The sequence below is a fragment of the Panthera tigris genome, chromosome C1 (genome assembly GCF_018350195.1).
Source record: "Panthera tigris isolate Pti1 chromosome C1, P.tigris_Pti1_mat1.1, whole genome shotgun sequence".
NCBI classification, from domain to species: Eukaryota; Metazoa; Chordata; class Mammalia; order Carnivora; family Felidae; genus Panthera; species Panthera tigris.
The window spans coordinates 183,681,060-183,700,172 of NC_056667.1; the positions used below are offsets into that span (position 1 = coordinate 183,681,060).

General features: G+C 37.9%; 1 protein-coding gene across 4 annotated transcripts in view; it reads right to left on the bottom strand.

Annotated features, from left to right (window-relative positions):
• SATB2 (SATB homeobox 2) overlaps positions 1–19,113 on the bottom strand; it is a 218,691-nt gene that overhangs the window by 47,643 nt on the left and 151,935 nt on the right. Inside the window, exon 11 of one of the 4 annotated variants that reach the window (XM_042995009.1) lies at positions 13,317–13,394. The exons of the other annotated variants lie outside the window; for them this stretch is intronic. Coding sequence (XP_042850943.1) covers positions 13,362–13,394 — 33 coding nt within the window. The 3' untranslated portion in view covers positions 13,317–13,361. Of the gene's footprint in view, positions 1–13,316; positions 13,395–19,113 lie in introns of those variants that run through there. 4 annotated transcript variants of the gene reach the window in all.

The following is a 19,113-nucleotide window of genomic DNA, read 5'->3' on the forward strand; positions in this document are numbered from 1 at the left end:
GGCTTTTGCACCAGCACAAATGAAAGAGGAGCTTAAGTCAGGTTAAAGACACGAGGGTAACTAATTGAAATGGGTAAAAGTTAGGATGACCTGAGTACCAAGAATTCATAATGATATTAAAAGAACCAACCTGGAAATTCATAATACCTCATCAATGGCAAAAGACCAAGAGAAAAAGATGTGCAAAGGGTCCAAAATAAAAACAATCCATTAAAATTCTTAAACTAAGTCTCAGGTAAAGTAAAATGCAGCCCAAATGAAAACAACTTCATCAGATGCCAGGAATACATGACCCAGGGAGATCTGAAATTTGATTTTTTAAAAGAAATTCAAGGTAAGCTTAAAAGAAAAGGTTACAGACTCTTTCAGATAAATAAATATCAACCAATAAGTTTAACCAGAGCAGAGTTCTGATTCCTTTTAAGTGAAAACAGGTTAAGTTAAATGAAGGTAGAGAATAGACGTACTTTGCAAGAACAGACACCATGTAGCCAGCCAAGGACTATGTCAATGAAGACTTATAGAATGATTCCTAAGGTAAAGCACTAGAGTAAATTCAAGCCACTTCCAACAAACTGAAATAAAGCCTCACTCTTCCTTGACTTACATACAGATTACATAATGCAGCTTGGTAGTCATATGTCAAATTTCTATAATTCTTTAAATCCTGTAATTTTGATATTATCAAAGTGCTTACTATCTTTTGGACTTCTTATTTATTAAAAACAACAAATTAATCTCACAATGTCGATGGCTACCATTGCAATTATTTTTCAGAGGAGGAAATGAATATATGAAATTGAGATCTGACCCCCAAATCACAACCCCTGAGACTAACATGTAACAAACATGCTTCCTGCTATTTAGCTGGTAAATGGAGAAACATGCAAAACTATGTTCTGTTTAAATGAAAGTTTTAACACAAATTCGTGTTAGTGTGAATAAATGTCTAATTGAAGTATAAAAACGACACTAAAAATGGCGGAAGATACTACCGAAGTTTTCAAGTGTAGAGTTAAAAGTAAAGACAAAGAAGCTGGGAAAAATTAGAATACATTATGGAGAAGTTCCTCTCCTAAATGTTAATTTTGCATGGGTTATAAAGGGATTGTTACCTTTTTTGTGTGTACCATTTTGAAAAAGCACATACCCAATTTTGTCAAAATTTGCTGGTATAAAAAAGAGATACTCTTTCTCACAAAGTTCAGCCAGGACTTGGTTTAAAATTAAAAAAAAAAAAAAAATCTCCTTAATTGTGATGGCATTTATGTGTTAACACAACTCGTGACACTGCAGTTATGTTGTTCTCCAGTTTCTGAAAGAAGAGGGTTTAAATTACTTATGGAGAGAGGGTGTATGGATTAGATTCTTAACAAGTAGGGGGAAGGGGGGAAGAAGAGAGAAGGTAATCCATGTGCTTGAGGCCTCACATGGGCTATTTAGAATCCTATGATAGGCCACATTTTGTGTGTAATTTTTACAGTTGGGGCACTCAGAAGTCAGAACAATCTGACAGTTATGGTTAGTGAAAATATTAGATGTTCGCCAATAAAATACTACCTCAGCATATTTTTTGCTTTCTGAATGTAACCACTTAATAACAGGACTTGAGAAAACTGTACTGTGTGAATCAAACACATAAAAGTACAAATATTCCTTTTATAGAAAGCAAATCTTAAGTAGTGCATTATAATCAACCATTCTGGTAAAAGACAAAATATCTAGCATTACCACACCACTGACATGTTATGGTTTATTATACCCTAAAGTCCAAACTGGGTAAACAAAGTCAAATGATCAAAGAGGGATTTTTTCTCCTCAGACTGTGACGTGGAGGCCATTGATCTCTACGGAAAATGCCTTGTGGTTTACCCATGAAAAGGTGTCAAATGAGAGCTTATCGGACACCTTAAGTTTTCAACTTCATTTATTTAATTTCATTGGAGATTGGCTTTCCTTGGTGTTATTTTCTTTCAAGAGAAAAAGAATATGGAAAAATTAAATGATGTGAGGTAAAACTTCCCAAAGGTCAATTCTAGAGTATTCTTTTAAGTTCTAAACCACTTATAATCCATTACGAGGACACTGGGTTTACATCCTCCACATTAATGATCTTACTAACTGAAACCAGGTATGGGGAAACTTTTGCTTCTAAACTTTGTGGTAAGTACATGGGGTGAGAGGTGGCAAACAGACAGGACCAGGCACTCTTATTTAGACAGTGGTTTCCTCAAGAAAATAAATCTGTTCCCAGAATACCAAGGATGGTCACTGGGAAGAGAAATCACAGTTCCTAATTCCCTGGGGCGAAGTAACTAGATTGGCAATTCCTTTTCCCACAAGAAAATTCCAGTCTCCAAGCTGGGGAGGAACCATTATATTTCCAGAAGCCAGTCATGCAGCATCCTTATCTACCCAGATTCACAAAGCAACTCCAGTCTTGTCTCTGTGTCACATGGCCTTAGCTTTCCTAAACACACTCGCTTACCTCGGTGTAGGTCGTCCTCAGACACGAGAACTGTCAAATCATTATACTTTCAAATGTGAATTTGCTTAGAGGAGGACTTACTTTAATAGCTGAAAACTCAGTACAAAACAAACATACTTACAAATGACATTCACAGGGAATTAATCATTAATGCTCTCAGCTGGTGCCCTAAGACCTCCTCAACCCAAGTTGCCTCAGCCAGGATCTGAGAGTTCTTGCTGACTCTTCCCCCTCATCTGAAATTCCACATCTAGTCAATCCCATGTGCTGTTGATTATTGCTTTTAAACAGTTCTTGGATTATTTTTTCCTTCTATGTACCCCATTGCTGTTATTCTGTCCTTTATAATCTCTCTTATCTGAATTACTACGACTTCCTCCCAGTAGGTCACCTGCCATGGCTAACAGAGCATCTTGCCAAAGGCCTTCAGTGACTGTAAGATGGGTCAAGGCCTCTTGCACATCCAGGAGGGCTCTGTGACCTGACTAGCTTTTGTTCCTGTTCCTGTCCTTGTTCAACCCTCGCCTTTTGGGCAGTGCTCTAAAGCTGGAGCCCCACCCTCTGGTCCCTCTGATCTCTGTGCCCTCACTTCCTCATGTCCCCTTTATCCAGAAAGCTCCTCTCATGAGGAATTCTCTAAGGGACCCTGAGTAGCACTACTCCCCGGGAGCCTTCTGGCTCCTCCTGCTCTCCAACTAAGGGCAAACATGGCCCCCTGTGCTTTTTTTCTCTGTATTCACACACTGTATTACAGTCATCTGTCCTTGTACCTGTCTCTCCATGAAGCTACGTGTTCCTTAGGGGTAGAGTCTGTGTTACGTTCATCTGCACACACTCAGCACAGGGTCAGGCACTGTGTTTTGAGTGAGCAGTTGAAACCTAAACTTTATCCTAAAATGTCCAGAATTTGTCTGTATTGGTAATAGCCAATTTGGTTATACAAACCAAAAGTCTTCTTAAAATTTGGAACACATCTAATAGCTCTAAGGGTTTGGAAAAAAAAGGGGCAAGTTCACACAGGCACTCATTAAAAAATGGTTATTACTGACAAGAGTTGAATTCCAATAGTTTGTAGTAACGCATTAAATTCACAATACACTTTATATGGCTAACAATAGCATAAAGTGGCTCATGTTAGTTCTTTAATTTCCCCCAAATCATCTGAAAATTACTAACAGTCAGAGATATACCTTTAGTGGGTTACTAGTCTCAAAACTGATATATTCATCAGTTTGCTTCACTCTCCTCCTCCCCAATCTGTAGAATATTTCTACTATCAATAGAATTCAAAAGGTCCACAGCAGTTTCTATGGCAAAAAAAAAAAAAAAAGTTGCTAGAGGGGAAAACAGCAAATAGCAATGAGAGAATCCATACAAAAGTCAAAGAAGGGGAACCTTTAAAAAAAAGAATAGACAAAAACTAGGTATATTTGCTTTAAAACAGATCATATGTATCACAAGAAAAGCCTGAGACAAAAATGGCTATTAACTGAGTGAAATGTGAAAGAATGTTGCCTATCTACAAAATACTACTGAAAGCACTATAGGTCTTTTTTTTTTTAAATCAAATACAAAAATGATGATCTTTGGAGTATAAGGAATGACATTAACCCACGTGTGAAGAACCAACAAAAAAAGTAACAAAATCAATTCAAAGTCTATAATTTTGTCCCCACTTTGATTCAATCTTTGTAGCTCCAACACCACACAATCCAAAGTAAGGCAAATGGTTTAAAGTTCAAGCCAGATACTGCCTTTGCTGTTTCCTACCCGCTTTGGTAGGCTTATTTTAGATTTTGTTAAAATTTGTTTTTAAAATATTCAACTAAAACTGGGGCACCTGGGTGGCTCAGTTGGTTAAGCATCTGACTGGCTCAGGTCATGATCCCATGGTTCATTAGTTTGAGCCCCACATTGGGCTCTGTGTGGACAGCTCAGAGCCTGGAGCGTGTTTCAGATTCTGTGTCTCCCTCTCTCTCTGCACCCCCATGGCTCTCACTCTCTCTCTCTCTCAAAAATAAATAAACATAGGGGGCGCCTGGATGGCACAGTCGGTTAAGCATCCGACTTCAGCCAGGTCACGATCTCGCGGTCCGTGAGTTCGAGCCCCGTGTCAGGCTCTGGGCTGATGGCTCGGAGCCTGGAGCCTGTTTCCGATTCTGTGTCTCCCTCTCTCTCTGCCCCTCCCCCGTTCATGCTCTGTCTCTCTCTGTCCCAAAAATAAATAAAAAACGTTGAAAAAAAAATAAACATTAAAATAAATAAATAAAAATAAATAAATAAATAAATAATAAATAAAAATATTGAACTAAAATTAAATCAGGGAAGTATAGAAAATCTAGAAGCTAAATATAAGGCTGATATCACACTGATACTTATGGAGACCAAAAAGCATTCGGCTCTAAAGAATGTTTTTTGTTTTAAGGGGTAGTGTTTAAGGTAATACATAATCACCCTTACTAAAAGTATAGTTTTTAGCTTTGTCAGGGTCTCTGTTGGAATTATAATTCCAGACTGAACAAAAAATTGTATCAAAATTCTCTTATCATATTAAAATACTTGATCATGTGTTCCCTCAAGATTCTCAACTTTCTATTTCTGAGAAGAGAACAGATTTAATGAGATATTTTCAAAGTAGAGCTGGTAAAGGGAATATTTGTGAAAAGCACTGCCAAAAGACAATTCATTTGGTAGACACAGAAAAGGCAAAATTTACCACAGATACTGGAGGAATTAATACTGGGTATTAAATAATCATCTCTGAATAAACTCTACAAATCAATATGGGCCTTTTGGTCTAAACTAAAGACGGCATTACCTAAAGGAACTCTCTAAGGTCAACCGGCAATTAACTGAAAGGTTTTGATTGAAAATGCTATTGACTGCTTTCATATCAGACAGCTTCCTGGCTATTATACTTCATGGGCTAAGTAGGTGCCAAGACATTAAACTGTCAATAATCTATTAATACTGGATGGTTACGCTCACTCTCCCTGAATCTGCAGGCTAAGATACTCCAGCCAAGTACCTGCTTAGAACTGATGCAAATTCCCCAACCCTGAGAGGAAAATCATATCTTTATTACCTCCCAGCTTAAATGCCTACAAGTGTTGACAGAGTGTTAAAAAAAAAAAAAAAAAAAAAAAAAAAAAAAAAATCCAGATAATAGATGCTTATTCAGAGGAGTTAAACTAACATTTGTTTTTCAAAAAATTGCTAAAGGGATGGTGAACATGTCCTGGAATCTGACTTTCTTTCTAAGCCATATTTAACAGTTTCTAAATTGAATGTAATAAACACTTTACAAAGAGGAATGAGAAGTTATTTAAAGTGAGGCTCATAGGTCCCTGCCACTCAGCATCTGGAAAGCAGTTATACTTGGGGGCTGGGGGGGGGGGGGGGGGGGAGGGTGACTTTTAATGAATTTAATAGAGAAAAGCACTTTAATTAAATGCTGTCAGAGTGGATTGTATTAATGACTGCACACAGAGGAATTTAAAGCAAGCCAAGTTTATTTAGCAAATAGAAACTGGGCGCTCGAGGCCTGCAAGTATTTATGTTTCTGCAGTTGCTGTACATCTAGAAGATGATGGTGGTGCCAGATGAAACCACTGAGTTATTAGATATGATTTTATTTATTGTGTATTATTAAAGTTTTGAAGGCCTCGGGGGAATGGATTTCATTTTCAAAATGAAATACCACATTTGATCCGAAAGGGTTAAGAAAGGAGAATATTGTCCCCCAATGTTTTCTGTGCCCTGGACTTCTGATACAGCTGAGTGGTTAATGGGGATGACCTTTTCTAGGTTTATCCAGTCAGAATTCACTCCACTGCACAGTAGTGGGAAAGAAATCGATGACAGTATTTCTTCTATGACTTTTTCTAATTTTTTTTCTTTTCAGTGATTTGCCACTAAACATAATTCATTCTTTTACACATAGCAATAAGCTGAAAAATGACCAAAGCTCCTAAAAATCTCCATGAAAATTTGGCTGCCATAACTTTCTTAATGAAAAACATGAAGAGCACAAACTTCTACAAAGGAAAAGGTATTGAATGTTTGACTTGGGGCAACAGGGAAGAAGGGGTTTTCCTCAGTGTCTTCTATTCAGAGGCTGACCACAGAACAAGCCTATTATTAATGATAATATTTTAAAAATAAACAAAGAAAATACGAGCCTTAATGCATGAAAGCTGTAAAAGATTGAAAAGCTGGTCTGGCTGGAAAATACTATGTGTGTGTCAAAATGATTTTCTCTACCGTTTGTAAAAATGTAATTATCCATGATATGCTATTATCCATGATATGCTACAAGGGTAAGGGATTTCTAGTAAATCCATTGGAAGCTGAGGATTCGCCTTTGGTCTTTAGTTCCTGACACCACCATGTCTGTGAGATCACAAACCACTGCCATGATTTACCACATCCTTCTTGCAGTTATATATACACTCTTTCAGTCTGTCTTTAGATTTTAATTCAAAACATGAGGAAGGGGGAGAAGGGAAACGTGAGGATGGGAGAAAAAAAACAAAACACAAAACCCAGCACCTATTTCCTTTCAAGAACAGAGTAATGATCACAAATGAAGACTTTCAACTTTCTAAATAAATAATCTAATTTTTAATCCCCCCCCATCCAAGCTATTTATTAATATCACATGTTAGATCTGTGTCTTTGTAGTTCTGGAACTTATAAAGCAACTCTGCATTTCCCATCTGTGCCAAGATGTTTCAGACTAGTCTTTGAAATGCTGCAAATGCAGATGAATACGACATAAAATAGGAACTGATTACATACACATTCTATATGTGAATAATGGCAACACAGAACACAGATGACAGGACATGTTCACATAGTGTATTGTACAATTCTGCTTCATATACGCAAGTATGTAGGGACCATCAAAGTACAGCCTGCTGTCTCTAATACGTCTGTTCTAGGAGCTCCAAATAAATTTGTTGATTTCTTCTAAATAAAATGACAAGAAAACTTCTTCTTCCCTGGTACATCAGTAGTTCTAATATGAAGTTATATTAAAGAATCATCAACTGATAGAACATACCGATGCATTTGATCCAGATGTGTTTTACAAGCCAAAGAATTCGTCAATTTGCTTCTCTCCTTTCATTACTAAGTACATGACTGTATTAACTACACACACTGCTTAACTAGTTTAGCTTTACCTCTCCGGGAGGCTTTTGTTTCACATGATGCATAAACTCAAATAAGGATTTCTCTCAAGAGTATATCCCTTAAATCATGCCTTACATGGAACTATTTGACATTTGTCCACCATAACTCCTTTCTACTCTTCTTTTCCCACACTTTGAGTATACTGTTGACACAAACTGTCCAAACACTGAAATGAGAAAAACTATATTTAAAAAATTATTTGCATGTAGATATTGTACTTATATACTATATGCTCACTTTAGCACATTCTGTTCATTTAGATCACAATAGAAGTAAGAAGATCTTTCCATATCCATATGTATTTCTTTAGGAACTCACATCATGGATTTCAGATCCATAATTTTAGAGTACCTTTTAAAACATAACTAACTTCCCATTTTGAAGTAAAGCATTCAGTTTATCACATCTAAGAAATTAACTCTGTTGAAGGGGAAAGAGTAGAAACAACGACTGTCTAAACAAACTATTTTTTATATCTGGGTGATCAAGTGAGCTGTATACTATCAATCAGCCATTCAGTTCTGGAAATACCTTTCTTTCATACAATGCTTTTTTGGTATGTCTTTATGAAAAATAAATACATGGATATCCACAGGGCTTTAAAAAAAAAAAAAAGTTAATTGGAGTCTCTTCAGTGTTGTACTAGTAAATGTGTAACAATGGGCTCTCCAGAGAAAAAAGCCCCGGTTGGATCATTCGCCTGTTCTCATAGTGTGAATAATCCCACCATGGCCAGCTCCATTCTAGTAAAGGTGAGACAAAATTTGAAAATTCCTGAAAATTCAACAATCAGCACTGCTAGCCAATTCAAGCCTACTCCAGCACACTCTGAGTCTGCTATAGAAAGTGATACCTGTCCCTTTTCTGCCTCCCAGACTTGCTCACTGGAGCTCCTTTGCCTGGCCTTACTTACCTGTCAGTTTCCTAGCCCCAAAGTGATTAGGATGATCCTGATGTGACACACAATTCAATAAGAGACTCCATATCAAAAGGTGAAGGGTTATATGGTTTGCAGTGAATTAGATCTAGAAACAACTTGTGAGGAAATTGAACTTATGACCTCAGAACTGTCAAATCTATCCAGTTTGCTTGATCTCCCATTTCTAGGGTTAAACTGAGTAATAATAAAATAAATGAATTTCAGAACTTTGGCAGTTTTCCTTTAATTGAAAGTGTGCTTTTCTATCATTACAAGGGGAAGTTCCAGACTTCAACTTAATAAAAATCAGCAGTAGTTTTCAGCCACATTAGATTTCCACACTAAATAGAAACAGCTGAGAAGCCACGGTAGGTAGGTTTGGTTACAATAGTTTAAAACTCAGTGGCTGGCTTTCTCTTGCAATTGCTATAACTATGAATCATAAGAAAACCAACTGGATCTCTCTGAGCAGATATAAGGTGTCCATCATCTGTTATTTTGTTGCTACTTTGTTTTTCCAAAACGCATTTGATCCTCCCAGGAGTGATATGGTTTTATTTTTTGTTTTCTACATTTTCATTAAAATACTCAAATGGGAATCAGAAATAAATAAACCAACTCATAGAATGAGTGTTTCAGATAGAAAGAGTCTTTGAGATCCCCTAATCCATGTTATAACAGTTTACAAAAAAGTAGAAGAAAACTAAGGGATAAAACCAATCATCCAAGGTCACATGCCCAGTCCCAGTGACTAGAGTCTATGTCACTTGCAGGGCCCTTTGCTTTACAGTATCTTTTTACCCATTTTATCAAAACAGTTCATTGAAAACAGAGATAGAAAGTAGTTTTTATTCTTTACAAGATGCTCTAGTTCCTGAGACAGTGAACAGGAAGTCTTGGCAGGTAACAAACACAAACAGAAATATTTTAAGTTTTTGAGAACTTTTTACTTTAATGCCATACTACACTCAGATTTAAGCAAATCCCAATCATCTATTTTAAATGTGTTTTAAAAAATTATAACCAGAAGGCCCTGCTTTCAAATAAAGAATTTGTTTGTTTCTACCATTATGTAATAAGCAAGACATCATGATTTTTCAAAATTAAAATCAAATGGTTGTGTTTATCATCAAATTCTTAACCCTATGATTTTCAATCATGGGGCCATCACTTATGCATTTGTTGTGACCTGCACTTCAAATAATTTGGTACCATCAAGAGCAAAATTTATAAGCATTTTACTTTTTGTCTTTTGTTTTTGGTAAATTAGAGTTGATTCTATATTCCTTCTACAATGACACTAATCATATATACTTTCACCCTTGTTTACTTGCATATGTGGGAGGGAAAGAGGTAGAATTCCAGTTAGTGATGGTAGGAATTGAGTCACTTACATGAAAACCACCCATTAGTATTTTCAGTATGAAGGACCCACTAAAAAGTATGCTAAGATCTTAGAGAATTTTGCATCTCTGCTCAACATATCATTACCTAGCCTGCTCTGCAAAAGTCTATATTCATTTCCCTGCTGGTCTTTAAGCAACTCAAGATCAGATAAAATTTATTTCCCCTTGTTTGAGTCCATTGGAGGCCAGTACAGAGCTGCTGATGTGGCAGATGCTTACTTAATACTAGACCAAAGAAACTCAAACATCATCACTGCATGGCATCTTCACAACTCTGTGGATCCTAACATGTTGCAAGATAAGAAGGACAGCAGAACTCCCAGAGATTATGCAGAAGCAGAGTGGTCTTTTTGCTTTTTTAAGCTTAAAAAAAAAAAAAAGTACCAATCTACATTTGTAATATCCAATTGCATTTAAAAAAAATTTTTTTTTAACGTTTATTTATTTTTGAGACAGAGAGAGACAGAGCGTGAACAGGGGAGGGGCAGAGAGAGAGGGAGACACAGAATCTGAAACAGGCTCCAGGCTCTGAGCTGTCAGCACAGAGCCCGACGCGGGGCTCGAACTCACAGACCGTGAGATCATGACCTGAGCCGAAGTCAGATGCTTAACCGACCCAGGCGCCCCTCCAATTGCATTTTTTAATCCCTAAAGGGATTGTATTCAGACCTGAGAAGAAAAGGTCTCACTTACTTTCAAGTAACTTATAATGACTTTTTTAAAAGAGTTTGGAAATGTAGAAAGATCAGGTGAAACCAGACAGCTCGGAGTTTCTCAGTCTGCCCCAAAACAAGTGTACAATGTGTACACAACGGAGGCAACGCACGCTCTCGTGTCTTGCTAGTTACAGAATCATATGCTGACATCATCCTTGGTTCAACTCTGAAATCTTCTGGGCAGAATTATACCCTTATTCACTACTCTTCTGAGTAGAATTCTCTCTCTGAGTAGTATTATTCATACTAATAATGCTAAGATACCATTATTATTTCTCAGGTGCCTTCCATGCAATCCCCTTCTCATGTAAATCTCAATCCTAAAGATTTGGGATCGTTGCTGTTTGCAGAAAACTTAAGTGGTCTCTGCAAGACCAGAGTGCTCCAATTCCAGTGGTGGCCCTGGAATCCGCATCCAGCTCTTCTGTCGGTCCAGGGCCCCCTCTCCTCAAGCTTCTGGCAGAGCCATGGTTTCGATCAACTCGGATAAGCTCCTTGACAATTTATATCGCTTATGTTTCAAAAGAAAGAAAAGGAGGTTAAAAGAAATCTAACTTTCATTTGGATATTTTACTTTCTACTGAAATATTTTTGAATCAGGCAGCCCAAAAACTTACAAAAATGGCTGTATTAGTGTATCTGTGGGTCAAGTTTGTCGGTTCCATCAGCTTCCCAGCATGAAGCCTCTTAGTCTCAAAAAGGCCACTGGGACCGGGCTTTCCTGGCCACCCTCATACCCTGCTTCAGCTGCAACTGCCTTCCAGATTTATGAACTTGTTTGAGTGATTAGGCCCAAATCAGAGTATGTGAAATGAGCACGTCTGCTCTGACCAAATAAGGAGAATTTCATCCACACGGGGAAGCCCTTCTCTGCACATGTGCATACCTGTTTCCTCTGTAAAGATGATGAATACCTCTCAAACCAACAATTACGTATGAATGAGAAACACTCTGGTAGAAAATTTAAGGAGAAAATGTGAAGCAGGCTCCTAAAACTGTATGTGTTTTATGCCACATTAGCTCGTTATTAAGAGACACTTGACACTCCGCAGACCACAGCTTTATCAACACATGCCCAGTGAGCGGTTCAGTTGAAGGACTCGGTTCAAGTACTAACAATGAATTAGCCCACACCCCACTGCCAATAGGGTAGTTACTTGGAGAAGTCGCCCTAGGCAGAGACAATGAACATGACCAGGGCAAAAAAGGAAGTGTGTGTCTGTGTGGTCGAGGAGAAATTAAGGAGGAGTGGTCATCGTATTATCCATTCGTTTTCCACCAAAACCACATTGTAAAATGCCACTCAATCACTAATCTACATATATAATTCTTTCTAGAACTATGTAAATCACTTCAGACTCTAGAGAATAGATTCAGAAAATCTGCTTTGATACTTTCAAAAAGCCATTTTTTTTAAGGTAATATCATCTCTGAGAAGCTAAACATGTTTTAAAGATGTTATCCAGTACATTCTGGAAACAACTGGAAAAGTTGAAGAGATGGTACCCAAAGTCAACACCAGAGAAAGAAACAGAACCTATGGATCCCATTAAATCATAGTCTTAATTCTAAATTAAGTTAAGGTAGCCAGAGGGAAAACGAAATCTGTTTAAAAAAAATGCAACTCTGAGTGAAGGAGAAAACTGCTCAATGTTGTGTGAAATTTTATATGTTTTATTCACTGTTGTACACGTGGTGCCTAGAATTAATACCTAGCATGCTGAAGGAGCTATACAAATACTTGTTAAATAAATAAGTAAAAATGTGAGAATAAAAATAGCCAGACTTTTCAATCATATCTATAACTTGAGGCCTGAAAACACTTTTATCAAACAATTTTAATCATCTTTACCAAAAGCCAGACTTAGCTAGATATCTACAGAAGTATAAAGGAATGTATTTTCCTTCTCACAGATCAAGTGTAATGAGGCCCTTGATTAGAACAATGACATATCGATATCCACAAGTGCCTTAATGTTAGCTTAAGTTTATTGTTTTTTGCGGGTGGAGGAGAAGGGAGGATGTGTTCCAATACACTACCTTAGGCTATTTATTTTGTCTCCTTCTTTCTCAGTCTGCTCCACATTGCTCATATTTAACCAGTCTGTCCCTTCACAAAATTAGCCACTGCCCCATGTTCTTTCAGATTAAAAAAAAAAAAAAAAAAGAAAGAAAAAAAGCGTTTCAGATTATTGAAAAGAAAAGAAGGAGGGTAGGAGGGAAGAAAGGAGGGAGGAAAAAATAGTCACAATGAGTTGGCTAGTAGAATAGCAAGAATATCTCCTAACAAATGCCACAGCAATATTTTTAAAAAGACAACTAAGCTTTATGTTCAAAAGTATTATCTTTAGTCTTATTTTCCTATAAGAACATCAAGTATTGGCCAAGGTGCTAAAGGTTTTATATTATACCTCATTTCATTTAATATCAGCAGAAGAAAAAGACTATGACAATGTGTACAAAGAGAATCGTGCTGTCCCAAAACTTGAAAAAAACAGACACAGAGATCATTTACATTAGTGCTTTTAGTGGTTTCTGAGTGTGAGCACTGCAGACACTTGTATCAACAAGGAGCTATTGTACCAATGGAAATGACACGGTCGATCCTTTTTCTTCCCTTTACCTATCGAGCAGTGTTAGGCAAAGTGCCTTCTCTTCAGTTTCAGCATCTAAAAAATAAGGGCTGTATCAATAACCAACAGCATGAGCTGAAGGGACTGTGCTGCCTCTGAAAAATGCAAAATATCAAAATTAGGCTAGTATTTAAAGAAACATAGCAATCATAGAAGAGCAAGCTACTACAGAGACCAAGGTTCTCTATGTTCCCACAGGGCAGGAAAAGACTGGAAGAAGGGGAACCCAGCTGTTTGACAATTCACTTCAAACCAGTAGCTAACCCTGGACATTTAATTTGGAAGGCGGTGTGTTATTAAGGTTCAGCCACTCATAGGGAGAGCTCTGCTTGGCAAAAACACTAGAACAACCCCACAAAGAATGAGAAGCAGTAAGCTAACTCCAATTATTAAAATCATAAGCCTAGTAAATTGTTGAACCCACTTTAAAGACATAAACAGGAAGACCCAGATTACTATAAAATTCTACGTTTAATTTCTATGAGTATCTATAGCACAGTGCCTGAACGCATGGAAGGAAGCACATGATAAATGTAAGACAAACTGCAATAAAATAAAAAGGCATAATACTTTGGTATACACAGAACTTAAAATAAATCTTAGGCATTTGTTTCCTACTGCTTATATGTCTATAGCATTTCACATTTAAAAAGTCATATAAATCTCCCTTGATATCAGAATTTCATATGAGACTTGTTAATCATTACTACAACCATCTACTCTGATAAATGCAGGGTCATAGGAGCCGTGATCTACTAAAAGGCTCTAACTTCCTGGCCCAAGGGCAACCCATTCACAGGTCATGTACAGATGGTCTATAGCCAGTTAGCTTTCTACTTCCCATTCTTTTGACTTTATTCTAATATTTTCCCAAGCAGAGTTCCTCCTTGAAAACGCAGTGCCTTCTAAATTAAGCACTGGTATTACTATTTGGAAATGAAATGTCAAGACAGTTTGCCTTCATGAGGGTAAGGTGGACCCGTTAATTTCTCTTGTTATGAAATTTTAAAGTGGTAGTAAATATAGAGTGGGCAAAAAAAAAGCTGGATTTGATAAATAGAAAAAACTCAGGAGGTAGAGCAGAGGTCATGGATGGGCAGGTCAAGTTCTGAGGAGGCAGAATGATAATTCAGAGAAACTGTGAGTAGCAAATAGAAGTTATAAAATAGATAAAAATATAAGTGATAAATCAGATAACGATGGGAAAGAAAAGCTTGACAACAGAAGGAATCTGACATGGGGAAGAGGTGTGTTATATAAAGGATAGCAAAGGAGAGGATGAGCCCATGAATTTCCATGAGTGCTGAATTCCCAGTTCCAGGTGTAGAGAAACCTAACTACATTCCTAGCCCATACATCTGAATTTTCAGGTTCTATCACTGTCAATTTCCCTTAATATATCTCCAAAAATTAAGCCGGAATTTCTGTCTTGACACACACACACACACACACACACACACACACACACACACACACACACCACACAAAACCAAAACTTTAAGAAACTTTTAAAAAGCAGGCAACGAACTTACTTAAATCTCTAGAAAAGAACAAAGCCATAGGTAATGTCTAATCTACTCGCTTAGCTACCAACTCTAATGAGCTTCTTCAACTTTCTGACATCATTGCTGAAAGAAACCTTTCCACTATATTTTGAAAGAAATGGTCTCAAGATGGAAATGTCCTTTTATCTAGAATAAAAAAATTGGTTGTAAATGACCTCCAAATCTCTTTATATTCCTGAATGGCAAATTGAAAACTTTGAACATGGTAAAAAGCTAGAATGCTCTTCAAGTTGAGGGACGCCTGGGTGGCTCAGCTGATTAAGCATCTGACTCTTGATTTCAGCTCAGGTCATGATCTCATGGTTCATGGGTTCAAGTCCCACATCAGGCTCTGTGCTGACAGTGTGGGACCTGCTTGGAATTTTCTTTCTCCCTTTCTCTCTGCTCCTCTCCTGCTTGTGCCTTCTCTCTCTCTTTGTCTCTCAAAATAAATGAATAAAAACTTTCTAAAAATGCTCTTCAAGTTGAATAAATACATGCAGGATGACATAATGTTAATATGAAAAAAGTTAGTGTGGCTCCTCATGGATGTTAAGAAACTCCAAAAGTTCTCCCAAGGGAGGACCCACTTAGAACCAACTGCTGCAATATGTCATTAAAAATGGTGCAGCGTTCATGTTCATCTGTCCTCAGGCCTACAGTAGGGCTTCAGAACTCTGGGCCGCCCTTAGCACCCCTTGAATAGCAGCTTGTAAGGAACCCAAGAGGGGAGAAATTCTAGTAACCTGGCTAGAGAACTTGCAAACATCCTTAACTGGTTAATTAATTAGCCTACTTATTTTGTAGAAGTTGTTCTTTCGGAAGCAAAGATATGGCCCATACAGACGGAGTAGAAAGGCATGATTGAATTCACACAGCTTAAAGATAGATTTCAAGTACACTTACACATTAGCATTGAGAGTCATGTTCTAAATAAAGCTATCTCAAAAAAGCTGATGAAAACTGCAAATTTCAGTCACGTCAGTTCTGTGACATCACACTAGTGAGTTATAGGTTTCACTGTGTTAAGTTTCCCGTAAAGAAGAAAGCTCACAAAACTAAATCTATTCAGTAGAATGCTTAGAAATTAAATGGTATACATAAACGGCTTTGCCTAATACCAGACACCTAACAATATGTGTTCAGGGGATGCTGGTTGCTGTGTGTTGGCAGTTCCTTCCAGCACACAGATACAAGTCAGACAAGTGTGGAATTAAGGTCTCACTTTGAGCACGTTACTTAACTTCTCTATGCTCCAGTTTTTTACATGTGAGAGCAGGCAAAAACCACCCTCCTCTTGGTTTTCCATAAGGTTAAAAGAAGACATATACAAATCTCACATTTTGAGAGCCTCACACCCAAAAAGGCTAACTGCTGCCAAGGAAGAATCAGAACCATCACCGACACCATCATCATCCTCATTGTTGTTATTATTCCTGGATTTAATACAGGAAACACAGAATCATCCTCATAGGTACTTATAGTTTTGCCTGTTTGTCTGTTTTATCTTATGGTGTTAGGCAATGAGTGGTCTATCTATTCCAGAGTGTCCCCACCCCAGCACTACTGACACTGTTCACAGATAGGTCTTTGTTTTAGGGGGCTGTTCTGTGCATCGCAGGGTAGACGGCAGCATTCCTGGCCCCCACCCAGTAGATACCAGCAGCATCTCCAAGTTATAATAACCGAAAATGTCTCCAGATGCTGCCGAATATCCCATGAAGGGCAAATTCACCGCTGGTTGAGAACCACTGGTTAATACCAATGACAAGGGATTGTTGGCTTCGAAAATGCTGAGAATTCTCTTGAGTGGGCGGCAATCCAGACAAGCAGAGGTACAATACTGGTGTCAGCTGTCACCCACCAGGTCTCACATTCTTACTCAGTGTATTGCATGGAATTTTAAAACAATTCCTTGTCAGGAAACCACACAGCAGCAAGCTCAGAATTCCTGAACTTACAAAATAAGCCATGGAAACACTGTGGTGGAAATATAATAAAGCAATAAAGCACAAACTACACAGACATGAACAATTTGGCAAATGTTCCCCAATCAACCCCACTCAGTGACCTAGTCATAGCATGAGCAATGTCCTTTCTTCTTTCTGCATTAAAGGGGGAGTGTGGTCAGAGGAAACACTGGATGCCAAAAATGCCTGTGTTTTCATTCAGCTGGCGAGCAAGGTTCAATGTCTCCGCTCTAGTCTTTCCAACTGTAAAATGGAGTTGGTAATAAAGAATACCCTGACCTAACTAGTTTTTGATTCTAAGTTGAGGATATCCATTCACTATAGGGCCTCAGGTCATAATAACCACCAGGGGGAAAATCACTATAACCATAAGAAATAATTTTGTCTCTGACCTTTTAGAATGAAAAAGTGGAATTTATTTCATCTTTTTCATGGAATGTTTTACTTTCCCATGTCATCTCACCTATATTGGTCTTCTCACCATATCTATACACGGACCGAAAACATTATGTACATCAGGATTTCACAACCTTTTTTTTTTTTTCATTATTAACCACTGAAGGAAACTTCTTAGGCATTCCCCCAACCCCCCAATCATCTCCCCTGCTTCATGGAATATTCAGGGATATGCTGAATATCTCTTTATTTACTGTGTCCCTTGGGAGGGCCACAAACTATTGTAAAGTGAAGATGTCTATGCTCCCCAAGAATCCATTTTCACTCCCTAAGGCAATATTACCCCTCCTGAGGGTCATGATAAAGACGGACAGATCTAGTTTACAACATGTGTTCAGGGCTTGAAAAGTCACCTTTTACATAGCAGGGACTTTCTTTTTTTTTTTTTTTTTTTAAGTAATCTCTAGTAGTCCCAGTGTGGGACTCGAACTCACGACCCTGAGATCAAGAGTCACATACTCCACAGACTGAGCCAGCCAGGTGCCCCTACACAGCAAAGATTTAAATGAGTTTCTGAAGAGGCTTAGAATACTGGAAAGAATATGAAGAAAACAGGTAACCCCATATGACATCAAAGCTGAACCTCACCTGGAGAGGTATAGATTCCTAACCTCACTCCTCTAGGACCACAGTGCCTTAGGGCTGACAGCACCCCTAAATGGCCCCAAGCCTAACTTGATCTCAGCTATAACCTAGCTTCATCTCTGAAGGAAAATTCCATCAAACACACATCTCTTGGTAAACATGCAAAGGATTCTGTTAGGTATTAGAATTATAAAAATAAATGGCATATAATGGCTACCATGGAAGAAATCAGAACCATGGGCAAAGGCATGTGCAGCTTTAGTTTGGCACCTTTGGGTGTAGAGCTGGAGTCACAGAGGCAAGGTGGCCTTACCGGGGCAGACATGACAGGAGCAAGGTCTAAATGAATCAAGTGGACAGGATGTGTGTGCACATACACAGTGTGAGCAAGGGGGATCTTGCAGCAGGAGAGTGACTGTGTGTCTTGCGTAGAGAGTATCAGCTCCAGCCAAGTGGCCTAGTGGGTCAGATCTGAATTTTCTGCATTGTTACACAAAAGCTGGATTTTATGTCAAATCTCCTGATGTGGAAGTGTAGGCTTAAAATTTTAAAACCTTTTGTGGCTTAAAACAAAGAAACACAACTGCAGGCAATATAGGACTATCAATATGTAAACTATTTGCAAACAAATGACAAGAAAAATGTCCTCACTTCCTTGAGCAAAGAGGCTCAGATTCTAAGGTACTTCTCACATCACAGAAACCACTGAATGCTGATCTGAAGCTCCTTCCTTTATCTAGTACATCAATGAGGCCCTAATTCAACAGACTAATCTGGTGGGTAATTATGCACAATTGGTCATATCTTTACCATTTAAGAAAAATCAAGGAATGGTATACCCTAACTACTCATAAAGAAATTTAAATGGCACCCTTCTCTAACCACAAGTGGAGTAGACTTCTGCATGATTTTAGTATATCAGGAGCTCTTCATAATCACTGATTTCACCTATACTTAACGGTTTAGTGATGGTGCATTTTCTGCCTAGACAAAGTGTAACATCACAAAACTAGTATTACCCTATGTATGCATTTTAAAATTCCCCAAACATGTGAATAATTATATTTCCCTAAAATTTTAGTTGATATAAAGGCACAAATGAATCATAGCCCTGGGCCCAATGGCTTAGCTTTTTCATAAATATAAACATTTTTTAGTAGTTTGAAATCTTTTAAAATACAGTCCCTCCTAAGTCACAGC